At 31.5% G+C, this 22,661-nt stretch overlaps 2 protein-coding genes across 3 annotated transcripts; both read left to right on the forward strand.

Annotated features, from left to right (window-relative positions):
* The first annotated feature begins 7,769 nt into the window (after positions 1-7,769).
* On the forward strand, positions 7,770-8,652 carry LOC141707296 (metallothionein-like protein type 2). The gene is made up of 3 exons (XM_074510381.1): positions 7,770-7,925; positions 8,048-8,122; positions 8,226-8,652. Exons 1-3 carry the CDS (start codon positions 7,861-7,863, stop codon positions 8,317-8,319), a joined length of 234 nt encoding a protein of 77 aa, XP_074366482.1. The 5' UTR covers positions 7,770-7,860; the 3' UTR covers positions 8,320-8,652.
* A 4,614-nt stretch (positions 8,653-13,266) lies between these two features.
* LOC141707297 (pentatricopeptide repeat-containing protein At1g07590, mitochondrial-like) lies at positions 13,267-19,100 on the forward strand. Of its 2 annotated transcripts, none has more exons than XM_074510383.1 (4): positions 13,267-13,638; positions 13,958-15,353; positions 15,498-15,615; positions 18,431-19,100. In XM_074510383.1, exons 1-2 carry the CDS (start codon positions 13,321-13,323, stop codon positions 15,206-15,208), a joined length of 1,569 nt encoding a protein of 522 aa, XP_074366484.1. In that variant the 5' UTR covers positions 13,267-13,320; the 3' UTR covers positions 15,209-15,353; positions 15,498-15,615; positions 18,431-19,100. The 2 variants fall into 2 exon arrangements, with proteins under 2 accessions (XP_074366484.1, XP_074366483.1); XM_074510382.1 differs by having other exon boundaries at positions 15,501-15,615; positions 18,431-19,099.
* The last annotated feature ends 3,561 nt before the right edge of the window (positions 19,101-22,661 follow it).

The raw sequence follows: 22,661 nt of genomic DNA on the forward strand, positions 1-22,661 counted from the left end.
CTTTCAAATTTATTTAACTCTTCCTGCATTGCTTGCACCCAATCAGCATCCTGAAGAGCTTCTTTCACTTTCTTTGGTTTAGTTTGAGATAGAAAGGAATGATAGAGACATTCATTTGATGTTGCTGTTCTAATTCTGACACCTGCTTCAGGATCTCGAATTATTAAGTCAGGTGTGTATGATTTAGTCCACTTCCTTGCAGATGAAAGTTGATCTCTAGAACTGGATCCTCCCCCATGATCCATGCTGTCTCCATCAGTATTTTCTGATGCTCCCCCTGAAGTTATGCTCTCTGAGATTCCAGAATTTGAGTTGGATCCTTCAGGAATTGAAGAATCAGAGTTTCCAGAATTGTCAGAATTTGGCTCATCAGCACTTGATGAATCAGAACTTGAAGAGCCAGTGACTGGTTCTGATGCTTCTTGAGAATCTTAAGATGTGGTATGTTCATCAGCTTGCTCCCCCTGAATATGTGCATTTTCTTTTGGAGTAGTTACCACAATTTCAATGACATCAGAATTTAACCCGTCAGAACTTACAGGATCAGGATTTAGGTCATTAGAATTTACAGAATCAGAATTTATATCTTCATTTTCAAATCTCAACTGATCATGATCATTGAAATCTTCAAGTCCAGTAATCTTTTTATCATCAAAAGATACATTGATAGATTCCATGACAACCCTTGTTTTAAATTGTAGACTCTGAAGGCTTTTGTGGAAAGTGGATATCCAACAAAAATTCCTTCATCATCTTTTAGATCAAATTTTGACAGCTGTTCAGGATGAATCTTAAGAACAAAACACTTGCATCCAAATGCATGAAAGTATTTCATATTTGGCTTTTTTTCTTAACCATCTCATATGGTGTTTTTCCATGCTTGTTTATGAGTGTAGCATTCTGTGTAAAATAAGCAGTCTGCACAGCTTCAGCCCAAAAATAGGTTGGTAGCTTTGCTTCATCAAGCATAGTTCATGCAGCTTCAATAAGAGTCCTATTCTTTCTTTCTACAACTCCATTCTGCTGTGGAGTTCCAGGTGCAGAAAATTCCTTCGTTATTCCATGCTCTTTGCAGAACTCTTCCATGATTGAATTTTTGAACTCAGTGCCATTATCACTTCTTATGATTTTAACAGAATCTTTGACCAACTTATCCAGCTGTCTGACATGATCAGTTAGAGTAGATGCAGTTTAGTTCTTCTTGTGCAAGAAATACACCCAAGTGTATCTTGTGAACTCATCCACTATAACCAGAGCATATTTCTTCTTTGAAATAGACATGATATTGACTGGACCAAATAGATCAATATGTAGTAAGTGATAAGGCTCAAGAATTGAGGATTCGGTTTTGCTCTTGAATGAAGATTTTCTTTGTTTTGCCTTTTGACATGAGTCACAAAGGCCATCAAGAGCAAATATTGATTTTGGCAGTCCTCTCACAAGATCTTTCTTTACTAGCTCATTTATGTTGTTGAATTTAAATGAGAGAGTCTCTTGTGCCAATTCCAGCTTTCTTCAATTGATGTTCTGCATAACAGACAGATTGCAGAACCATCAGAATTTGTTGAAAGTCTGGCTTCATATATGTTACCATGTTTGTAACCTTTCAGAACCACTTTGCCTGTAGAATTACTTACAACTTCACAGTGTTCTTCAAAGAAATCCACATGATAACCACTGTCACAGATTTGACTCACGCTTAGCAGATTGTGTTTAAGTCCTGAGACAAGAGCTACTGATTCAATTATGACATTCCCAAGATTGATATTGCTATATTCCAGAGTTTTTCCCATGTTGCCATCTCCATAAGAAACTCTTGGGCCAGCTTTCTCCACAAAGTCTGATAGCAGGGCTTTATTTCCAGTTATATGTCCTGAACATCCACTGTCCAGAACTAGGATGTTTTTCCTGTTGCCCTGCAATCACAAAGACCGCTATTGGTTAGTTTTAAGGACCCAAACTTGCTTGGATCTTTTGGCCTTTTTAAGTTTGTTAGAATTTGCAGCGGATTTAGTTTCAGAGTTTATGCTAATATGCCTTTTATCAGACTTTATATCAGACTTTGCATCAGAATTTACACTAGAAGGAATTACACTAACTTTCTTTAAAGAAGGTTTTATTTGATAATAATCATAGTACAAACTATGATATTCCTTACAAGTATAAATAGAATGCCAAAAACTACCACAATGAAAACAAGGATTTTATGGTTTAAACCTGACATACTGACTCTTAACTCCTGATTTAGGAGATAAAGAGTTTATATCTTTATTTTTCCTGCAAAAAGAAGCAAGATGGTTAGAGTTTCCACAATTATAGCATTTCTTTCTAGGAGCATTAGGAACAGGCATATAATTATTGCTTTTATTCACACCTTCCTTTCCATTCCTATTTTTCCTAGCTTCCTTTACCTTGTTCACATTTTTAATCTTTTTCAGCTTATACTTAAGCTGTTTCTTTGTCATTAAGCCAACATTTACCACAATTGGTTTATCCTATTTTAATTTGTCAGAAGTTGACTTTTCTTTGACTTCTGTTTTAAAGTCTTTTATCTTTTCAGGTTTTGACTTGTCAGAATTTGACACAAACTTGACAGGATTAATTTTAGGCTTGTCAGCTTTCTTGGTAAAGTTTGATTTAGATGACACGGTTTCCTTTTCTTCTTTATCATCTACGTAACCTAGTCCTTCTTTCTAATTTCCATTTTCTAAGATTTTCAGAGTTGTTTCCTCTATCAGACTTTCCTCCTTTGCCTTCAGTCTTTCTGAACCCTTTCTTTTCAGAACTTCCACCTTTCCTGGAAAACTTCTTACCCTTTCTGAATTTCTTGTAGGCTATCTTTGTGATACCCTTCACCATAAAATCACACAGTTGCATCATCTCTGCATTAACATCTATTTCAGATAAATTTTCAGATTCTGAATCATCATTATCAGAATATGTTGACTCTGAATTAGACTATATGATGAGAGCCTTTCCTTTGCCCCTCTTTGAGACAACCACTTTAGGAGATTCCTCCTCAGCTTTAAGTGCAACTGTCTTTGACTTTCTTCCATGCCTTTTGCTCCTTTGATCCATCTCAAGTTCATGAGTTTTGAGCATACCATAAATTTCATCAAGAGTAGTTTCAGCAAGGTCATAGTTGTCTCTTATGGTAGTAGACTTCAAATCCCAATTTTCAGGAAAAGCTAAAAGGAATTTTAGATTTGAATCTTCAAGATCATATTCCTTGTCCACCAGTGACAGATCATTCAAGAGTGGTAAATCTGTCATATAAATCAGTTAGTGACTCATCAGATTTTGAGTCAAAGTGCTCATACTCATGTGTGTGTATTATCTTCCTATTCTTTTTTATGGCTTCAGTTCCCTGACATCTTGTCTCCAAAACATCCCATATTTCCTTTGCAGTCTTGCATCCAATTACCCTGTTTGACATGACATTGTCAATTGCACTATGAAGTAAATGCCTTACCCTTGCATCATTGGCAATAGATGAGATGTCTTCAGGTGTGTAATCACCTTTCTCCTTTGGTATGGTCTTTACTGGTTGATCAGCAACTGCAACAGAAAGTTTGGTATGCTTATATGGTCCATTATTAATTCTATCAAGGTATTCAGGATATGTGGCTTCCAGAAACATAGCAATCTTTACCTTCCATATAGGATACTCAGATGCTCTCAGTATGGGAACCCTAATACTCTCATATCGACTGTGGGTTTGATTGTTTTGAGTATCTTGAATTTTGGTAGGCTTAGGTGGAGTTTGTGTTTCGTTAGACATGATTGTAAACTGGATCTCACTGTTTGTATATCAACAGAGATGCCCTGATACCACTTGTTAGGTCACACAACACTATAGAAGGGGGTTGAATATAGTGTTTATACAATCAAATCGATTTAGAACACAAGTATGTAACAGTAATCAAGTTTATTCAATATAATAAACTATATTACAGTAGGTTAAACTACTCTCTCAATGATGTATGAATATCACTAAGAGCTGCTAGTGTTACAATGAATAATCTTTCTCGTGAATGATAACACATATAGTGTAAACCCTAGGCTGTGTTTATATAGGACACAGTTACAAGATATCTTCTAATTGATATGAAATATATCTCTTCCTAAAATATATCAATCAAATATTATCTTCTACAAGTCTTCTAGTCGTCCAACTCCTAAAGCATATCTTCCTTTGTTTTAGTCCAGATCCTCTCCTAGAAATCAGCCGCACTTTACTTCTGAAGCATATCCTTCCTTAAGTTCTGATATCACAAGTTCTGATATCTTAAGTTCTGATATCTTCCTGTCTTCAGTAAATCCTAGTTGAGTCCTGATAAGTCCTGATATTAAGTTCTGAAACTAAATAAATCAGATTAGACATGAAATCACAAATATATCTAACATTTGAAATATGAAATGAGATCTCACTAGATTTGTTAAAACTACGATGATATATTAAATCGATTTATTTTACATTTTTCACTTGAAAAAACTAACTTTTTAAAAAGAATTCTTTTAGATCAACAATATTTATTGATCAAGATAATATTGTACAAATATTTTGAATTATTTTAATATTTTGAATTATTCAAATAAAAGTTATATCTATACTATATTGTAGCATTTTATTCAATGCATTTTATATTATTTAAGGAAAAAACATATATTGTTCAATAATTTGAAGGAATTAACCAGTTCAACTGATATTTAAAAAACTTTATCGAATTGAAAATTTTTAATTTTAGAAGAATAGTATAAAATATTATCAAATTATTATATGAAAAAATATTAGAGTCGTAATGAAAGAAACTTAAAAACGGTTTAAATAACGATATAAATACAATTTTTCTTTCGAATTCTTGAAAAAATCATGAATATCAATAATAAGTCTTAGAAATATATAATTCATTTTTATGTTACAACCATGATTGAAACCCGGTTGCTTAAAAAATAGATTTGGATTGCTTGTCAGTGATAATGTGAATACCATATATAAATTATAGCAATTTATTTATTACATAATTTTAGTTTTTAAATAATTATAAATGCATGTTATTTAAGTAATCAATTATCACACTAGATGTTAATAATGATTATACATGTACATAAATCAGATATTTAGCATATAAATAATTGAAACCGTCATAATTTACTAAGAGATGTAACATACAATAATTTACATGATAACACACACATACATATAACTTAATTTTACTTTGTTAACAATAGTGTAAATAAAAAACTAACATTTTCCCATACATACATACGTTGAATTTCAAAAACTAATATTTTTCATTAAAATCAACTTTAATATTAACAATAATATAACTTTTACATTATTGTATATTATGATTGCAAGTCATTCTGACTTCAGTTATGCATTTTTTATTTTTTTAAATTGAGTAAGTTAATTGTAAGTTAGTAGTGAAGTCAGTAATAATATATAGCAGTACATATAGTTTATTTAAATAAAATTTAAGATTTTGATCAACTCTGTATTTAACATATATGTTAATTTGTAGCTTTTTTATTTGTAAACATACTAACGGCATTCTACAGATTAAGTTTAATCGTTTCGTTTTAAACATATACTTACTACCCTGTTTATATTCATTCATTAAATATAAAATAACGGGTAAGAAAAATATAATATAATAATAGTTGAGGGGATATTCACTCTTAAAAGTGAGGCTCCTAATGTTCTAATATTATGTTATAGAGGAGGACATGGAGCTTGTTGGAGAAAATTTTTATCTCCATTTCTTTAAAATTTGACTCAAGAACCTATATAAGAATATTGTTGGAGTTGCTCTACAAACATTATAATTGCATGATGCATAAAAAAAACTTTAGAAAATGACTCGTGCCTCGCACGGGTTATTATGCTAGTGTATATTAATCATGCAAATTTAACAGATTTTAAATACATAAACATTAAATACATAATCATAATAATACATGTATAATTAAATAATTGTATATTTGTAATTAAATACATAATCATAGTGATGAAATATATTATTCATGTGTCATTTAATATATATTAATTGTAAGAATAAGTGTGAAATAAATATCAATCGTGCGTCATTTAATATATATTAATTGTGAGAATAAGTGTGAAATAAATATTATATAGATATTAATGTAAGGGTATAATCATCATATTAATTAAATTGTTCATCAAACCCCTTATTATTGTATTATATATACTAGCTTAGAACCCGTACGATGCACCGACTGTTTTTAATAGTATACATACATTTTCTAGATTTATTTTGAATTGTAATTTATAAGATATGAATTTTGTTCCTATCTTGTTATTTTATTTTTAACAAGATAAAAATATATATTATTTTTATTTTAGGTAATCTAATTTTTTTATTGTAATTTTGGTTTATCTTGTATTGATTGTATAAATCTTTTTTTAGTTAGGATAAACACTTTATATTATTTCCTTTTACTACGACGCTATTATATAAACAAACGAATTATTATAGTTTTATGTTAATAAAATAGTATGAATATTAAAAAACCCTGTAATTATATAAATTCGTTCTATCAACCAAATTTAAGTAATTTAATTTAATTTATTTTAATTTTATATTAGCCCAGTTTGAATATTATGTTGTTTTAATATGCGTGAGTACTATATATTATATTATTATTTTATTTTATTTTAACCCAATGTCATCATATCGACCAACGAATTATCATTCTCTTTTAATTTTCAATAACATAATTTTTTAAGCGCTTCAGTAGTTATTTTTTTTAATCTGATACAACAAATCCAACTAACTATTTCTAGTATTTTATTTTATTTTAATCTGGACCAATAGTTTTTTTTAAGTCTAGATGAATAGTATTTCTAGTATTTTATTTTATTTTAGCCTACCTTGGATCAATAGTATATTTTTGTTTAAATCCGGACGAATAGTATATATTATTTCCTTTTAAGCCGGGGTCATTATATCAATCAACGAATTATTTTTTAATTTTAGTTTTGATTTTTTTTGACTGATTCAACAAAACAACTTTTTAGTTCAAAATAATTAGACTTTGAATAAAATATTCATACCATATTTTAGGCGTAAATAATAAAAATTAAACAACAAAGGTCAAGTACTTCTGTTTTTTTTTGTTATTTTTGTTTAATGTATCCTTTTAAAGATCTGTTAGGATATTGTGTGCATGATTCAATGAATCTGTATGCAATGTATCAATGACCAATCTTATTGTAAACATTAACATATAATTGTTGTATACAGGAGTTGCCGTTATTGTAGCGTGATGTTTTAATTAATATATTATAATTAAAATAATTGATTATGAAGGGGTAATTAAGTAATTTAACAAGTACTGACCGACCCAATACCATTTTAATGTTCCGTTAATTATAGTATAAATAGATAATGGATAGATGTGGATGCTTTTAGTGTAAGAAAATATTATATAATTTCTTTTAAGTGGCATAAAAGAAATTCAATGGCTCCTGTCAGTACTAATATTCCCTGTATAAAGCTAACTTTGTATCAGTGGGCTTTTATTATGTACCATGCAATGTCACTTTCGACTTAAAAGCAAACTAATCTTTATCGGCCCAAGAATTGGATTGATAAGGTTTGGGATCACAATAATACTATCAATGAATTATGAACAGCACTACGGCAGGTCAATAAAAATTGTTCCTTCAACTTGCAGCGTGATTCGTACACGTGTACGGTGTATACTCACTCTTCCCTCTCCACCCTGCATTATAAATAGAGAGTTTATGACAATGCCAAAATAATAAGTTGTGGTTAATACAAAATATTTTATACTGTAATCATATTTGTTTAGAACTTCTTTTATCCAACAAAAATGTCTTGCTGTGGAGGAAAGTGCGGTTGCGGTTCTGACTGCAAGTGCGGCAATGGCTGCAACGGGTAATTCTTTCTTTTAAATACGTTTTCGTATTTTTTACGTGCTTTTTAATTATTTAGCTTCGAATTCGAGTCTTATATATTGGAGGTAAATTATAAGGTTAGCTGAAATCTTTTAATTGCAGATGCGGTATGTACCCTGATGTGGAGAACGTCTCAGCTGCAACAACCTTGATTGACGGTGTTGCACCGACCAAAATGTATGTAATAAATATGTGATTCGATATTAAGCAATTTTAATTTAAGAAGATAGAAGAAACATTATATTTTTTGTTTGGATGACTGGATTTCATGGGGTAACAGGTACGCTGAGGGTTCTGAGATGAGCTTTGGAGCTGAAGGAGGGCATGCCTGCAAGTGCGGATCAAACTGCACCTGTAATCCGTGCAAGTGTTGAAGATCAAATGGACGACGAATCAATGCCCCTAATAAAGCAGATTGTTTGTGTCTTTCTTTATGAAAAGAAAGCATATGTTATTATGTGGTATTATAATTTATAATAAGGGAGCTGAATGTATAATCTACAACTTCAGTCTTGAATTTGTATGATGTCTTTGGCTGCTTCATCTGTGGTTTAGAAACATTGTTGTTTTCTGCTTTATGGGTATTGAAAGTTTTAAGTGTTTGTACTGCTATATATATATATAGATAGTGAAGGAGGGGGATAAATCATTGCACTGAAGTATGTATGGGACTAATGTTATAAATGATAAATCCTTTGTCTTCATTATCCGCGATCTACACTGTAATTTTTCTCGATTTTTTTTTTGTTTATTTCTTGTTGCCATCACTCTCGTTACTGGTTGCAGATGATCGTAAAACTTTGGTTTTTAAGTTGGAAATTGCATTCATGCATTAAAAGAGAGAAATAACTGATGATCATATTTAACTTGTTACTGTGCCGCACACAGCAGAAAGTATCAGAACCAATATGAAGTGATCAAGTTAATAAAATTCAGAAACAGGTTAACCATAGACAAATTAACTTCAGGTTACATTTAATTTTGACACTTAAATTTCTTCTGCCATGTAGCAATATCTAATTCGTTTTAACTTGTTCGAGGCAATATTTGATATACCAATTCTGAAAATCATTAGAAATTACCTGTCCTTTTTTCTTGTGGTGTTTAATTAGGAAATGATCATATCCCATTTCTTTATATTGCAGACTCCCTCTTACTGGCTCCTGCAAATGGCAATATAACAACACAATTAATATAAAGACTATTAAATCAATCTTAATAAGGGGATCAAAATCAGTTGCAATGAAGATATCCACGTCCCGGGTAACATGCCGGAATCAGTTCTTGCCAAGTGCCTGCAGGCTCCAATTCAAATTAATAAACACAAAAAAACAGAAGATCTTCTGCAGAACCTTGTTTCTTCTATTCAAAAAGTAGAAATTCTTTCCTCGAATACGTTTGATTTTTTATATTTCTCTTGAAGCCTTAAAACAATGAAATTCCCTAATACAAACTGTATTGCAGGTGTAGTTTAAAAGGTTCTAAACTAAATAAAATGTCGGGCTTCATGGTTCCTTACTTTCTTGTTTAATGCTTACTTTATGAGTACGTTATATGTAGAGCATGCAGATATTAGACAAAATGAAGCAGATGTTACAGGAATAACTACTATTTGCATAAAGTAAGCAACAACCCCACAATGGGAGGACAAAAGCCTTTGAGAGCCCACATAATTAGCAGCATTAAATATATACTGGGGGTGATGATAGAGACTATGCTGGGGTGTTACTGTATCTCCTTTGTATGCACTCTCCGTATCCCACTAAATATATACTGCCTCGGTCCCATTTAAAAATATATGTTTTATTTGACCGGTTAAAAAAAATGAAATGTTAGGAGAAAAAATAAAAAAAATGGATAAAATAGTGAGGTTAATTAAAATTTAATGTATGAAGTTAGTGTAATGGAATAAAATAGTGGATGTAGTTAATTTTTATATTATAAAATTTTACTATTTTTGATAAATTTTAAAATATATAAAATTAAATGCACATCACACATAATTTGAAAAGTGTATGAAAATAAATGAGAGAAATATCTTGACTCACTTGTCTAAAAAAAACATTTATCTGTCAGAATGTCTCTCGCAAGTCTTGTTTTGTTAAGCTATGTGTGAATAGAGTAGTTTTACTACTTAGCTTGAGCTTATGTTCCCCTGCTGATTGCATTTATTTTCTGATTACATATATGCTATTAAATGATTTGATTCAATGAATTTTTATTTGGAGTTAAAAAATATTGTTGTTGCACAGATTTTCTTCTTATTTCCTAACTTTTAATTTTGGAGTTTGAATAGCTATTAGCCTAGATAAATAAAGTATAAATAAAACACGTACTCAATAACAAATATGATAATATTTCTCTTTTATAATAATAAAAAATATCCATCATTTCAAGTTGGGATAGATATTAAGGTATGAATCACTTTTAAGTGGGATTTTTTTTCAATTTTTTCCCGATTTTAAGTATATTGTATAAAGTAGTAATAACATATTTTGTCCATAAATGACGTGTAACGTCAAAATGATAAAAATAGATATAAATCACAAATAGCTTATTATATAAATGTGAAGGTTAAATTATTCATACATCTATCTGCATCATTTTGACGTTATATGTCATTTATAGATTAAATATGTTAATATTATTTTTTAAAAAATTACTTAAAATTGAAGAAAAGTGAAATTGAAGAGAGATTTGAAAAACGATCAAAATGACTCATTTTTGGAGTTCAAGTGCATAAAATACTTAAATACACTGAAAATTGTTCAGAATACCTGTTATATATGTATCCGAGAGATTCTTGTTCATTTCACTTGGAAAATACACGAACATGCGTGTTCGATTTTATACTTAAAAAGAATAAGCATCATCGTCTTTAAACTTAAAATGAATACACATCATTTAGATGCACATTCAAAAAGTCAAAAACTGATGTGTATCATGGGTGTTCTTCCTTAAATTTCAAAAAAAGTAAATACACATCTCCACGTTCAATAAGTATTTTGAACGAAGTTTGAGGCGTTCAGGTATTTTGAACATTCGAAATCTAAATGCAGGTATTTTGGTACCTGAGATACCTGAGATATTTTCACACAAAAGTGATTTAAACAATAATATTTATCATGCTTGAAGCTCACCGATACTTTTCCAATAATGGTCAATAATTTTGAGCGACATTTATCATTTTATAAATTAAATTTTGAAATACATTAGTTAATGTCAGTTGATGATAACCAATATCTTAAAATGTTGGAAAAAAAAGTCAGCAACCATTTTGAATATTTGAAACTTTGTCTAATATTTTGAAATCTATTATCTATTATATATATAATAGAGTAACTAAAAGGGTTCCCTCAGCCAATTTATTAATTTAAAATTATTAAATTATCCCTTATAAGTAAATATTACTAAATATTAAATTTAATAACATATACTACTTACATCTCGCACATTAATTATAATAACTTAAATCCCGTGCGATGCACGGGTGCCATTAATATTTATATATTATTAAAATTTTATTTATTTAAATATATAATAATTTTATTATATTTATATAAATATATAATAATTATAGATTTATAACATAAAATAATAAAATAATTAGACGAAACCGTTATCGTAATTTAGTATGATACGTTTTGATCATAATTTAACGGGATAAAAAGACTAATTTTAGCAGTTTAATAATTTAGTAGGAGTAGTTTAGTAACTGTCTAACACTAATTATTTTTGTTTTTAATAACCAAAACAGAGGGATAACTGTTAAACTAAAATATATCTCATTCCGGTTATTATAATATAGTATAGATATAATTACATATTCATTAGTACTCTATTCTTAAATATTTATAACTAATAATTATACATGTACTTTTTAGTCAATTTATTGGTATATACTAAAATTTTAATTTTATCATGATTCCATATTTAATATATAGTCTGTTGCATTTTGATTATTACATTGACAATAAACGAAACTTAAATTCAGATGAAAAAATAAATATCATAATCTTATTTATAGAATATTTGCTTCTCATACTAGGAGATATATTACATTTTACAAATCTATATTATATTATATTATAATAAATGAAACATTAGAAGTTTGGTAGTCAATCGGTCGATACTTGCTGAAATTACTTAATTACCCTTAATTAATTATTTATCTAACTGGTCAGTTAGTCGATCGTTCAATTCTAATTCATATTGATATTGGAGTCAACTTCCTTTGCCAATTTAAATTATATTTCATGTCCAACTCTATATTATTAATAATTGATATTAAAGTCAAATTCTTTTACCAATTTTAAATTCTAATTCATGTTTAGTTCTATATTATTTTAATTGATATTTCAAACTAAAATAAATTTAAGCAAATTAAATATAATTAGTTGATATAATGTGCATCAGTTTAAGAAAAAATAATAAATATTATCGATCCATCTAAAAAATTATAATATTGAAATAGGATAAACGAAATAATATATATTAATTATTCAAGATAATTAAAATATAATTAAACCAACTAAAATAAAATCATATATATTAATTATTCGGGTTAAAACAAAATTATCTTATTGATCCGGACATAAAAAATTAAAATTAAACTAAATTTAATTAGTTGAATTCGGTCGTAGTAATGGGTCTCGGGCTAAAATAAAATAAAGTACACCGAGATAAATCAAATTAATATCAGATTAAACATAATTTGTATCCTATTGATATGAACCAAAAATTAACTTTAAACTAAACATAATAATTATTATTTTAAAATACACATAAATGATTAATAAAATTATATTGTTCAATAATTATTATTGTCTTTTTCAAATAGCTCTTATAGTTTATCGATTAAGTAATAATCTCTCTAAAATAATATTTTTTTAAAGTTCCAACATAATAGAAACATTGTATTTTTATTCTCAAAAAACTATAAAATCACTATAATAATATTTTGAAAAAACTATGAACATATACGTGTATTAATATAATTATCACGAAGTCATATCATTTAAAAAGGTAAAAAAAATAATGAACAAATTAAAAAAAAAATCAATTCAAAATATTTTAATTTAAAAAATTATATAATATTAAAAAAAAATGTACATCCATACATGACACGAATTTTAAGTTAGTATATATATAAATTGTACAATGATTAATGATCATCATTCTATAATTTGCTCTAAATTTAAAAACAAAATTTTGTCTAAACCAAAATGTCCACAATTGAAAATTTCAATGACTTTTTTAAAAAATGGTTAAAAGCTCGAATCACCCAGCAGTCTCGGTCTACACTCTACACAATAATTTTTCCAAAATATAGTTTGTCCATCACACCCGAAAATCTTTTTCAAATTATTTAAACTATGCGCGCACTACTTACTTTCCGAAAACATATTTCCTGTCAGACATTTAATCGAACACTTTCCAGTTCTTGGACATCACATCCACTTCCCTTGAATTATAACTTGTGTACCCAACCAGACACCAATTCAAGCTCACCCGAGCTAGACAATGAAGCACATAGTAGTTTGTGTAAGAGAATTGAGAAGCTCCCTAAAGAAGAACCTGTTTGTTCTGCATTTCAGAGCTGGATGGGTGATGGCTTCCCTGTTCACAGAGGAGATATTTTCTATACAATCAACCGTTTGCGCAAGCGTAAACAAAACAAACGTGCCCTTCAGGTAGAAGTTACGGTTATGATGCTTATACAATTTTGGTTAATTAGTTAGTTTACACCATTGTTCTGTGTTGATTAGTCAGATGTGAATTGGTAAGGAGTCGTATCAGCACCTTTTGGAAATATCTTCAAAGTTCTAAGCAGTATCTGATTTTGTAATATGGGGGGTAACGAAATGGATTTTGTACATACTAAGATTTAAATGAGTTCATTTTCTTAACTATTTTTTTTAAAGAAATGTGGATAGCACATTTTCAGCAAAATTAATAGTATGATAGGAGAAAAAACCTGATTATAAATGATATTGTGCTTCTGTTACACAGGTGATGGAGTGGGTGATTAGGGAAAAACCCTACATGCCAAAGGAACTAGACTACTCATGTCTGTTGGAGTTTACTACTAAGCTTCATGGGGTTTCACAAGGTGAGAAGCTCTTTTCTTGTGTTCCCTTCGAGTTTCAAAATGAGCTGCTTTACAACAATCTTGTAATGGCGTGTTTGGATAAGGGCAAGATAACACTTTCGCTTGCTTATATGAGAAAAATGAGGGAACTTGGTTATTCTATTTCACACTTAATCTTTAACCGGCTCATTATCCTCCATTTATCTCCTGGACGTAAAAAAGCCATTCCAAAAATTATCACACAGATGAAAGCTGATAATGTGGTTCCCCATGTTTCTACATATAACATTTTGTTAAAATTAGAAGCTAACCAACATAACATCGAAGGGTTGGTAAAGGTATATGGGGATATGAAACATACAAAGATTGAACCCAATGAAATATCTTATTGTATATTGGCGACTGCACATGCTGTAGCAAGGTTGTTTACTGTATGCGAGGCTTATGTTGAGGCCGTAGAGAAGAGCATGACAGGGAAAAATTGGTCTACATTTGACGTCCTAATTATATTATATGGTTACTTGGGAAAGAAGAAGGAACTAGAAAGGATTTGGAGTGCCTTGCAAAAACGTCCTCATGTGTCTTCAAAGAGTTTTGTGCTGGCGATCGAAGCATTTGGTAAGGTTGGAGAGGTGAATCGATCTGAAGAGCTTTATTATGAAATGAAAACAAATAAAGGATTGACATGCACTGAGCAATATAATTCACTGATATCTGTTTACTGCAAACATGGGTTCATTAGCAAAGCCACTGCATTGTACAGAGATATAGACAAAGTCGGGTGCAAACCAAATGCCATAACATTTCGACACCTTGCCGTTGGTTGCTTGAAGGCAGGCTTAGTGAAAGAAGCTCTTAAAACCCTGGAATTGGGGATGGATTTTACAACAATTACCAGGATCAGAAAGTCGACCCCATGGCTGGAGACTACTCACTCATTGACTGAGATATTTGCAGAAAAAGGTGATGTAGAAATTGTTGAGAAGTTATTTGAAGAATTAAAGAAGGCAAATTATACCAAGTATACTTTCGTTTACAACACTTTAATTAAGGCGTACATAAAGGCCAAGATCTATGATCCAAATCTTCTGAGAAGAATGATTCTAGGAGGGGCTAGGCCAGATTCTGAGACCTATAGTTTATTGAAGCTGATTGAGCAATACCGTACCTAGTGTAACTATTATGATTAAATATTCCAGTCTAATTTTGCCATAAGTTTGGAATACAGACATTGTGGTTAGATCTAATAGTCGTGTAGAAATCTGAAAGATCATTATGGAACTGGAAGAGGCGAAAATTTTCATATGCTGGTGATCGGTAAGTAACGTGGTATTATTGCTGAAATTCAACATTTTATTCTTAAGTGAAGTCCATCGGTTTATTGACTCTTAGGCAGTCTATGTTCTTTGTAGAGCTTTGGAATTTAAACTGCTGTCTTGTTATTTTTATTTCTTTTTTAAGTAGGTCTGTATTATGCCAAATTGATCAACTGAGGATATCTAAAGGAGGTTATCTATTACTCGATGGAATGGGAGACGAACGCGGCAAACTGGTGTGATTTAGCTAGCAAGAATCTGAGGTTACTTCTAAAGAACTTACTCTTTTTTCTGTTGTATTGTTAGTGTTTAATCTAATACATGTTATATCTTCCAGGACAAATTTATTATGTGACTGTGTATTAATATTGTCTTTGCTAGTTATCCGCCTTTGCGGGTTGCCCAATGCACATTTGGAATGAACTACACATGTCAAATTCCGCTAGAAATTATGGAAAAAAAAGACTTGTTAAGCTCTTACAGAATGTATGTTTACTGGGAAGTCATGCGGTGTAGGATGTATTTTATAGTTCATTGATTAAGATCCCTCCGGAACGGTTATACTATACAAGTTTCCTTTAACAGTATCTTAAGGGTAGCAGAGATGTTTATATAATAATTAGAATTCAATATTTTAGTTGAGAATTTTCATTATTCTGGTTGACCATCTTGTTGTTAATTACACGACAAAAGATACAAATAGGATAACATGCGGTCAATTGCGGAGACTTGTGAAATCAACTTTTAAGAGAGACATTCACCATTTGATGATTGTGATCTTGATAAAAAATATCGAATTCGAGATTATAACTAGTCTCCTATTATATCGTGTGCTCTAATACAAATACATTAATAATGCAGGGTGCTATACCTTCATTATCTTGCCTTGCTGTTCTATATTGTTCAAGTGTAATCTGTTTTTTCAGCCAGAAAGGAATGCAGTATATGAGCAGAAAACTGTGGAATATTTGAATATAATCAATGACCTAATTTTTCGTACTTTGAGTTTGTATATTTTTTTTACAATTTTACTTTTGAAATATTCCTATGAAAAATTAAGTCATCAATTATATTTTGGTAATAGTTCATAGGAAATAAAGGTATAGAGAAGATATTTCAAATAAAATTACGAGAAATTATGTCATCTTTAATATTCATATATTCCATAATTTTTTGCACATATACCATGTTTCTTTCTGGCCGGAAAAAACGTGTTACACGTAAACAATCAATTAAAACAAGGCAAGATAGTGAAAATGAAGATGTAGCATCCTACATTAATTACATATTTGTATTAGATTACACATTATAATAAGAGATTAGTTATAATCTCAAATTCAATATTTTTTTACGAATATCACAAGTATCAAATGTTGAACGTCTCTCTTAAGAGTTAATTTCATAAGTCGCCTCGATTTTTTGCATGAGACAACCGAAAGATAAGATCTTGGTACAGAAATGTCGTGATTAAAGTATTTATAAACCCGTGGACTCCAAATGATTGCATAAACAAACACGTACTTGTTGAAGTTATTTACCATATTAATTTATACCATCTTGAGATTTATCGTGTCTCCTAATTTTATTTTATATCATCTGGTCCACCGCATACTTAAGAACTCATGATTACTTTAACTTCATCCGGAATTAACTCATGTTGAAGCAGGTGTGTTTCTCATGCGCACCTTCCGAACCCTCTGCATGTACTCGGTTTTATTGTCATAATTTGAAACCCCGTACAAAAATTCATTACTTTAAAAGAGTTGCATCTTTCATTGTAAATATCAGTGTTCTAAAAAACGGGAATCGGAATTTTTCGGTGAAAGAACCTTTCAGTAATTAATTGGATAATCGATGATTAATCGGATCAGAGTATTAATCGGAAGAAATTTATTTAATAAATAATAAAAAATAATTCTATTTAAATGTCATTAATCTTTCATAAGATTTACAAAAATAAAATCACATATTATTAATTCAGTATAGATGTTTTAATAGTAAGATTTATAAAAAAACTACTATGACGAGTCCATAATTGATATTTAAGTAATTTATACTAATTAATTACTACTGACTATTCACTAATATTACTTGATAATTAGAAATTACTATGTAGAAATTCAAATCTTAAGATTTTAAATTACTACCTACTTGATATTTAAGTGATAATTATTGAATAAATTTAGAATACCTCAAAATTGTGAATTTATCGAGCAAGCAAGTGGACTATTGAGATTTGAGAATAATTAATTAGAGATTTGTATAGAAGATTTAGGAATATAAGAATATACGATTGTTTCTGTGTGTAAAAGAGTCAATATATTAATATATTATTATTAATATTAATTATTATATGTTAAATGTTAATGATTATTTTAAAAAATCTTTATTTTTTTTAAAACATTTTTTTTATTAATTTCAAACTTTGACCGATTCGGCTGATTTTTGACCCGATTTGGTCGATTTTTTCCGAACTGCCCGACTTTTGACCGGTTTTTCAAAAAGTCGTACTTTGACCCGATTAACGATTAATCGAGACGGGAACCTTCCGAACTCCGATTAAATCGACCGGTTTTTAGAACACTGGTAAATATATATAAATGTTTAGTTGATATTAATAAATAATTTATTTATTCTTATCCGATCATTATTTAACTATATATTAAAACCTAAAGCAGTCATCGTACTTTAGATATAGGCTTAATGACCTTTTGGCCCCTAAAGTATGAGCCGTTATAACCATTATCCCCAAAAGTATGAAGTCATATCTTTTGACCCATGTAGTATTAAGTATCGTACCTTTTAACCCTTTTTTACTCCAAAATGACATATCGGTGAATATCGGAGGGTAAAATCGACTTTTACTCAAGAAAAGGGTTAAAAGGTATGAAGACGGATACTATAGGGGTCAAAATGTATGACTTCATACATCTCAAACTATATTGATTGTAGTGATGCAGTAAGGCTCTCTTTAGAACTTCAGTCCTTTGTTTGTCTAAGTTGCTCACGTATCACATTCGTGTTTCAGTCCTTTGTTTGTCTAAGTTGCTCACGTATCACATTCGTGTTGTGAAACAGAGCAACGACAATCCATTGGGAGTGAAGGCGATTCAGCGTATTCTCGCAACACCTAACTGGCAACACGGGAGCAAAGGAAAGAAGGTTACTGCTTTCCGGGAAGGGCCCCTGAGTAAACCGGAGCTGACAGAGGTGACAAAATTACAACAGCACGTTTCGAATTGCTGAAGTTTCTACATTCTAGTAAATATTTGCAGCGAAGGAAGGTCATTTATGCACAAACAGGTTTTATTTCAAACTATGTATGATGCACAAAGAAAACACAGTGCGATCCTATTACTATGTATGGTTCAAATCTTCTACATTACAGGTTTTATTACTATGTTGGATATCCATTGCATCTGTTTCATCACCAAGCCCATCTTCATGCAGTCCATGACAACTATATGCATAACCTCGAGCTAAAGTTGCACTTATAGATGATGACTATCATATCTACGCAATGATCTGTTTATGTAATTTTAATCTGACTTCCCCCACTTCATCACGCACACTTGACACCCCCAACCTCAGGAATGGGATTGGGAAAAGCGAGGGATGAACAATCACATAATACCTTAAGAATCACAACTATATATGCACTCACAACTATATGCGCCCCTGAATTCATAAATTTAAGGTAACACAAGATCAAGTTGATTGGGATAGAACACAGTCGTAAAATGGAGGATGGAATAAAACAAAAGAGAGAATGACATTCTCTTACAACATAGAAGAAATATAGTTTACATGCAACTCCACTCTATTTCAAGAATTGTCATGATTTTCCTGGAGGCTGGAGCTACACGGTGGTTCTGTTCTTGCCGGATGTTGAAAAAGAAATTACAAAGGACACTAACACACATGTATTCAAGCATTTAACTACAAAGCTTTGAGTTGAAAAGATTTTACATCATATGTGCATCTAACTAGTGTTTTGTGTTGAAAAGAAATTAAAGTTACAATCTTGATTTGCTATTTAGTTTTGTTGAGCTGTTGGATAATTAGCATTTTGATGTCTGTGTGTGTATGTGTTTCTAATGATGTTATAATGTAATCTTTTAGGCAATACACAGGAATTATTAATTGGTCGGTATAAAGTTTTTCGGTATTGGGGTCTTTAATCTTCTGGTGATTGGTGCAAGAAATTGTGGTTTGTTGGACTATATTTGTAGATCATTTACTTGAAGTTGGTGGCGGAACACCAATTGACAGCTCTTATTTGTATTCCTCGAAATTGTATCAATGAGGGAGTGGATTATTGGAACCTTCATCAACATTGTTTCTTCAGATTTTTCTTCTGCTATTGCAGGTCTATTCCAAGGTCAAGATTTTATTTCTTCAAAGCTTACATCACGACTTACACGGCATAATTTAAATGCCTTGAATGATTCATCCTTAGTTTTGAGACAGAACACCCACATAATGACTGTAGTCATCAACTAGGAGGAAAAAATTTCAATGCTGCCCACAATGTTTTGCTGCTGAAAACGATGTTCCCAACTGTATGAAATCATACATTTTTACCCCTATAATATCCATTTTCATACCTTTTAACCATTTTCCTTAGGAAGTCGATTTTACCCTCTGATATTCACCGATATGTCATTTTGGAGCGAAAAAGGGTTAAAAGGTATGATACTTAATACTATAGGGGTCAAAAGGTACGACTTCATACTTTTGGGGCTAATGGATATAACGGCCCATACTTTAGGGGCCAAAAGGTCATTAAGCCTTATATATAAGTTGGAAGAGTTATATAAATTGTTACTTTAAATTTGGAGTTACTTATTTGTAAAATGTAACTACATAAAATTTTAAGTATTATTTTAGTATCTAATAATGCCTCTATTACCTTGTTATGACAATGACGATAACCAATTTATATTTACTACCTAACTTATTATGATATATATAGGGTTTACTGGTTAATGATTAATGAATTGGATTAATGGAAATGTAGCCCATTCCCCTAAGTACGTCAGTAGGTATATTATGTGCTCTGTATTTTTAGTATATCATATCATTCTTAGTTTCATTTATCCCCATTTTTATATTGTTCAGATCATTCCCAATTCTGATTTTCATCAAATATCCACTCTACCTCCTTTCGTTCTCGTTATTTGAAAAATTTAGGTAACTCTTAGTAAAATTATAAATACTGATCAAGGTATCTATATAATTTTAATAATACTGATCAAGGATCTAGATATCACCATCACAAGATTATACTTTAAAAGTTAACTAAGAACTAAGCAGCTGACAAATTCATACCTATATAACAGATATGTATATCACCATCTCAAGTAATGGCGAATCCAGCTTCGAAATTAAGCGGATCATACACAGTGTTGACGGAGGAATCTGGTAACAAAAAAGATTGAGGTTTCTCGCCGGAACTAAGATCTATGACGGTGGTTCTTCGCCGGAAAATCAAGCGGTGTGTGGTGGTTTGTGATTGTTTTAGGCTGAGATTGATCAGAGTAAGTGGTGGCTCTCTTATCAGCTCTCAACTTCTTACCCTCTCAATGTGCCTACGTACCCTTTATATAGGGATAAAGCCTGATGTAGTTCTTGTAGGACAAGAAATCTAATGGGCTTAGACTTCTTATTCCTAGGCCCGGTAGAAGCCCATCCGAAGTCCGTCTTCTGCTAACTTTAGGAATGTCCAACTATGAGGCCCAACCGTGAAGGCCCAAGGCTCGTCCGTAATCGCAGGACTTCACGGATAATGCATCTCCCTGCGCAATGATAACATTCCGCTACCGCTATCTCCCTTGATTTACGGACGCATGTATAACCACGGTTCACCCCATGTGCCGGACGCATCCCTGTCCCCCGAATGAGGATAACCCACCAGATAACAAATCAGGTGATCCCAAGCTCTTGGGTGCAAAGTGCAGGATGACTCCAAAGTTCTCCAACGAGGACACCCGTTGAATACAAGAACAGAGTTCTCAAAGCACACACCAAAGTTAACCCCGCATCCCCAACGAGGACACCCGTTGAATACAGAAGGAGGCCTTCAATCATCAGGCATACCCCTGGAGGCCTTCAAGATTTTCACGGACATCCCCCTCCTTGACCGTCTCAAGGAGGGAATTTTTCAAAGAGTAATTGCAACAAATACATTAGTAAAAATAACCTCCATTGCTCCTCTCCATGCAAGCTTTGTCCTGAAGTCACCATTGAGAACACATAGACCAATCACAAGACGCGTCCTTACCTTTATGAAACTTACACCGTCTCCTCAAAAACCATCATGCACAGCATTCCACTACTTAGGGCGCATCCTGATCAAGACAGGCGCGTTCTTCAGCGTCCATTGCCATAAGACCACATTTGACAAGTACTTTCACCACGGTTGACGCGTCCACATAGATTAGGCGCGTCCTTTATCAACCATGCACTCCCAAGCTTCGCCATCACTAGACCATAAAACATAAAACATAAAACATCTCCTCTAGATTAGGCGCGTCCTCTCTGTCTGGACGCGTCCTCATCTTCTACAGTGCAACACTGGGTTTGACCGTATTTACTCCGCATTTGACCCGAATCAATTCAATGCTAAATTTTGGGTATAACAACTACCCTCCAAATTCCATTTGCAGTTGAAACAAAAGTGGAATTTTTATTTAAAAACCTCAAACAAAAATTTGCATGGGCCCATGAGGAAGCGTCCTATATCCTGGACGCGTGTACTTTTCAATCATTTAAGATCGATCATTGTATGACAGCTGTCTTGTACACGTCGGCCATCTCTCTCTATAAATATCTCCCCCCTCCCACAACATTACTTTACCATTTCTCTCTCTCCAAAAACTGCCATTACCGCTGCTGCAAGAAGCTAAATCCGAAAATCCGACAAATCCACCTACCATTTCCCAATTTCTTTAGCTTAATCCAACCCTTAACTTACGAGGTACGTGAATCTTCCTTTATTTCTTCATTAGGTCGAATAAAACATTTCTAATAAGCAAAAAACCGTTCATATTCCTCAAGTTTTCATGCACTGTTCTTCATGCTCTCCGTGTATATATATGTGTGTATATAACAAATCTCCGTATTTTGCTCTTTTGATTCTTGAATTATATGTTTTTAGGGTTCTATTATATTTTTCCCAAATTGCTAACAGTCGGCCAGAACTCCACTGCATTGCAACCACATAGGACGCGTCTACCCTTCTGGGCGCGTCTTATGTTCCCTTTTTAAGACGTATGTTTTAGTCGTTTTAACCAAAGGTCGCATAGGG

The sequence above is a fragment of the Apium graveolens genome, chromosome 2, assembly GCF_009905375.1.
Source record: "Apium graveolens cultivar Ventura chromosome 2, ASM990537v1, whole genome shotgun sequence".
Taxonomy (NCBI): Eukaryota; Viridiplantae; Streptophyta; class Magnoliopsida; order Apiales; family Apiaceae; genus Apium; species Apium graveolens.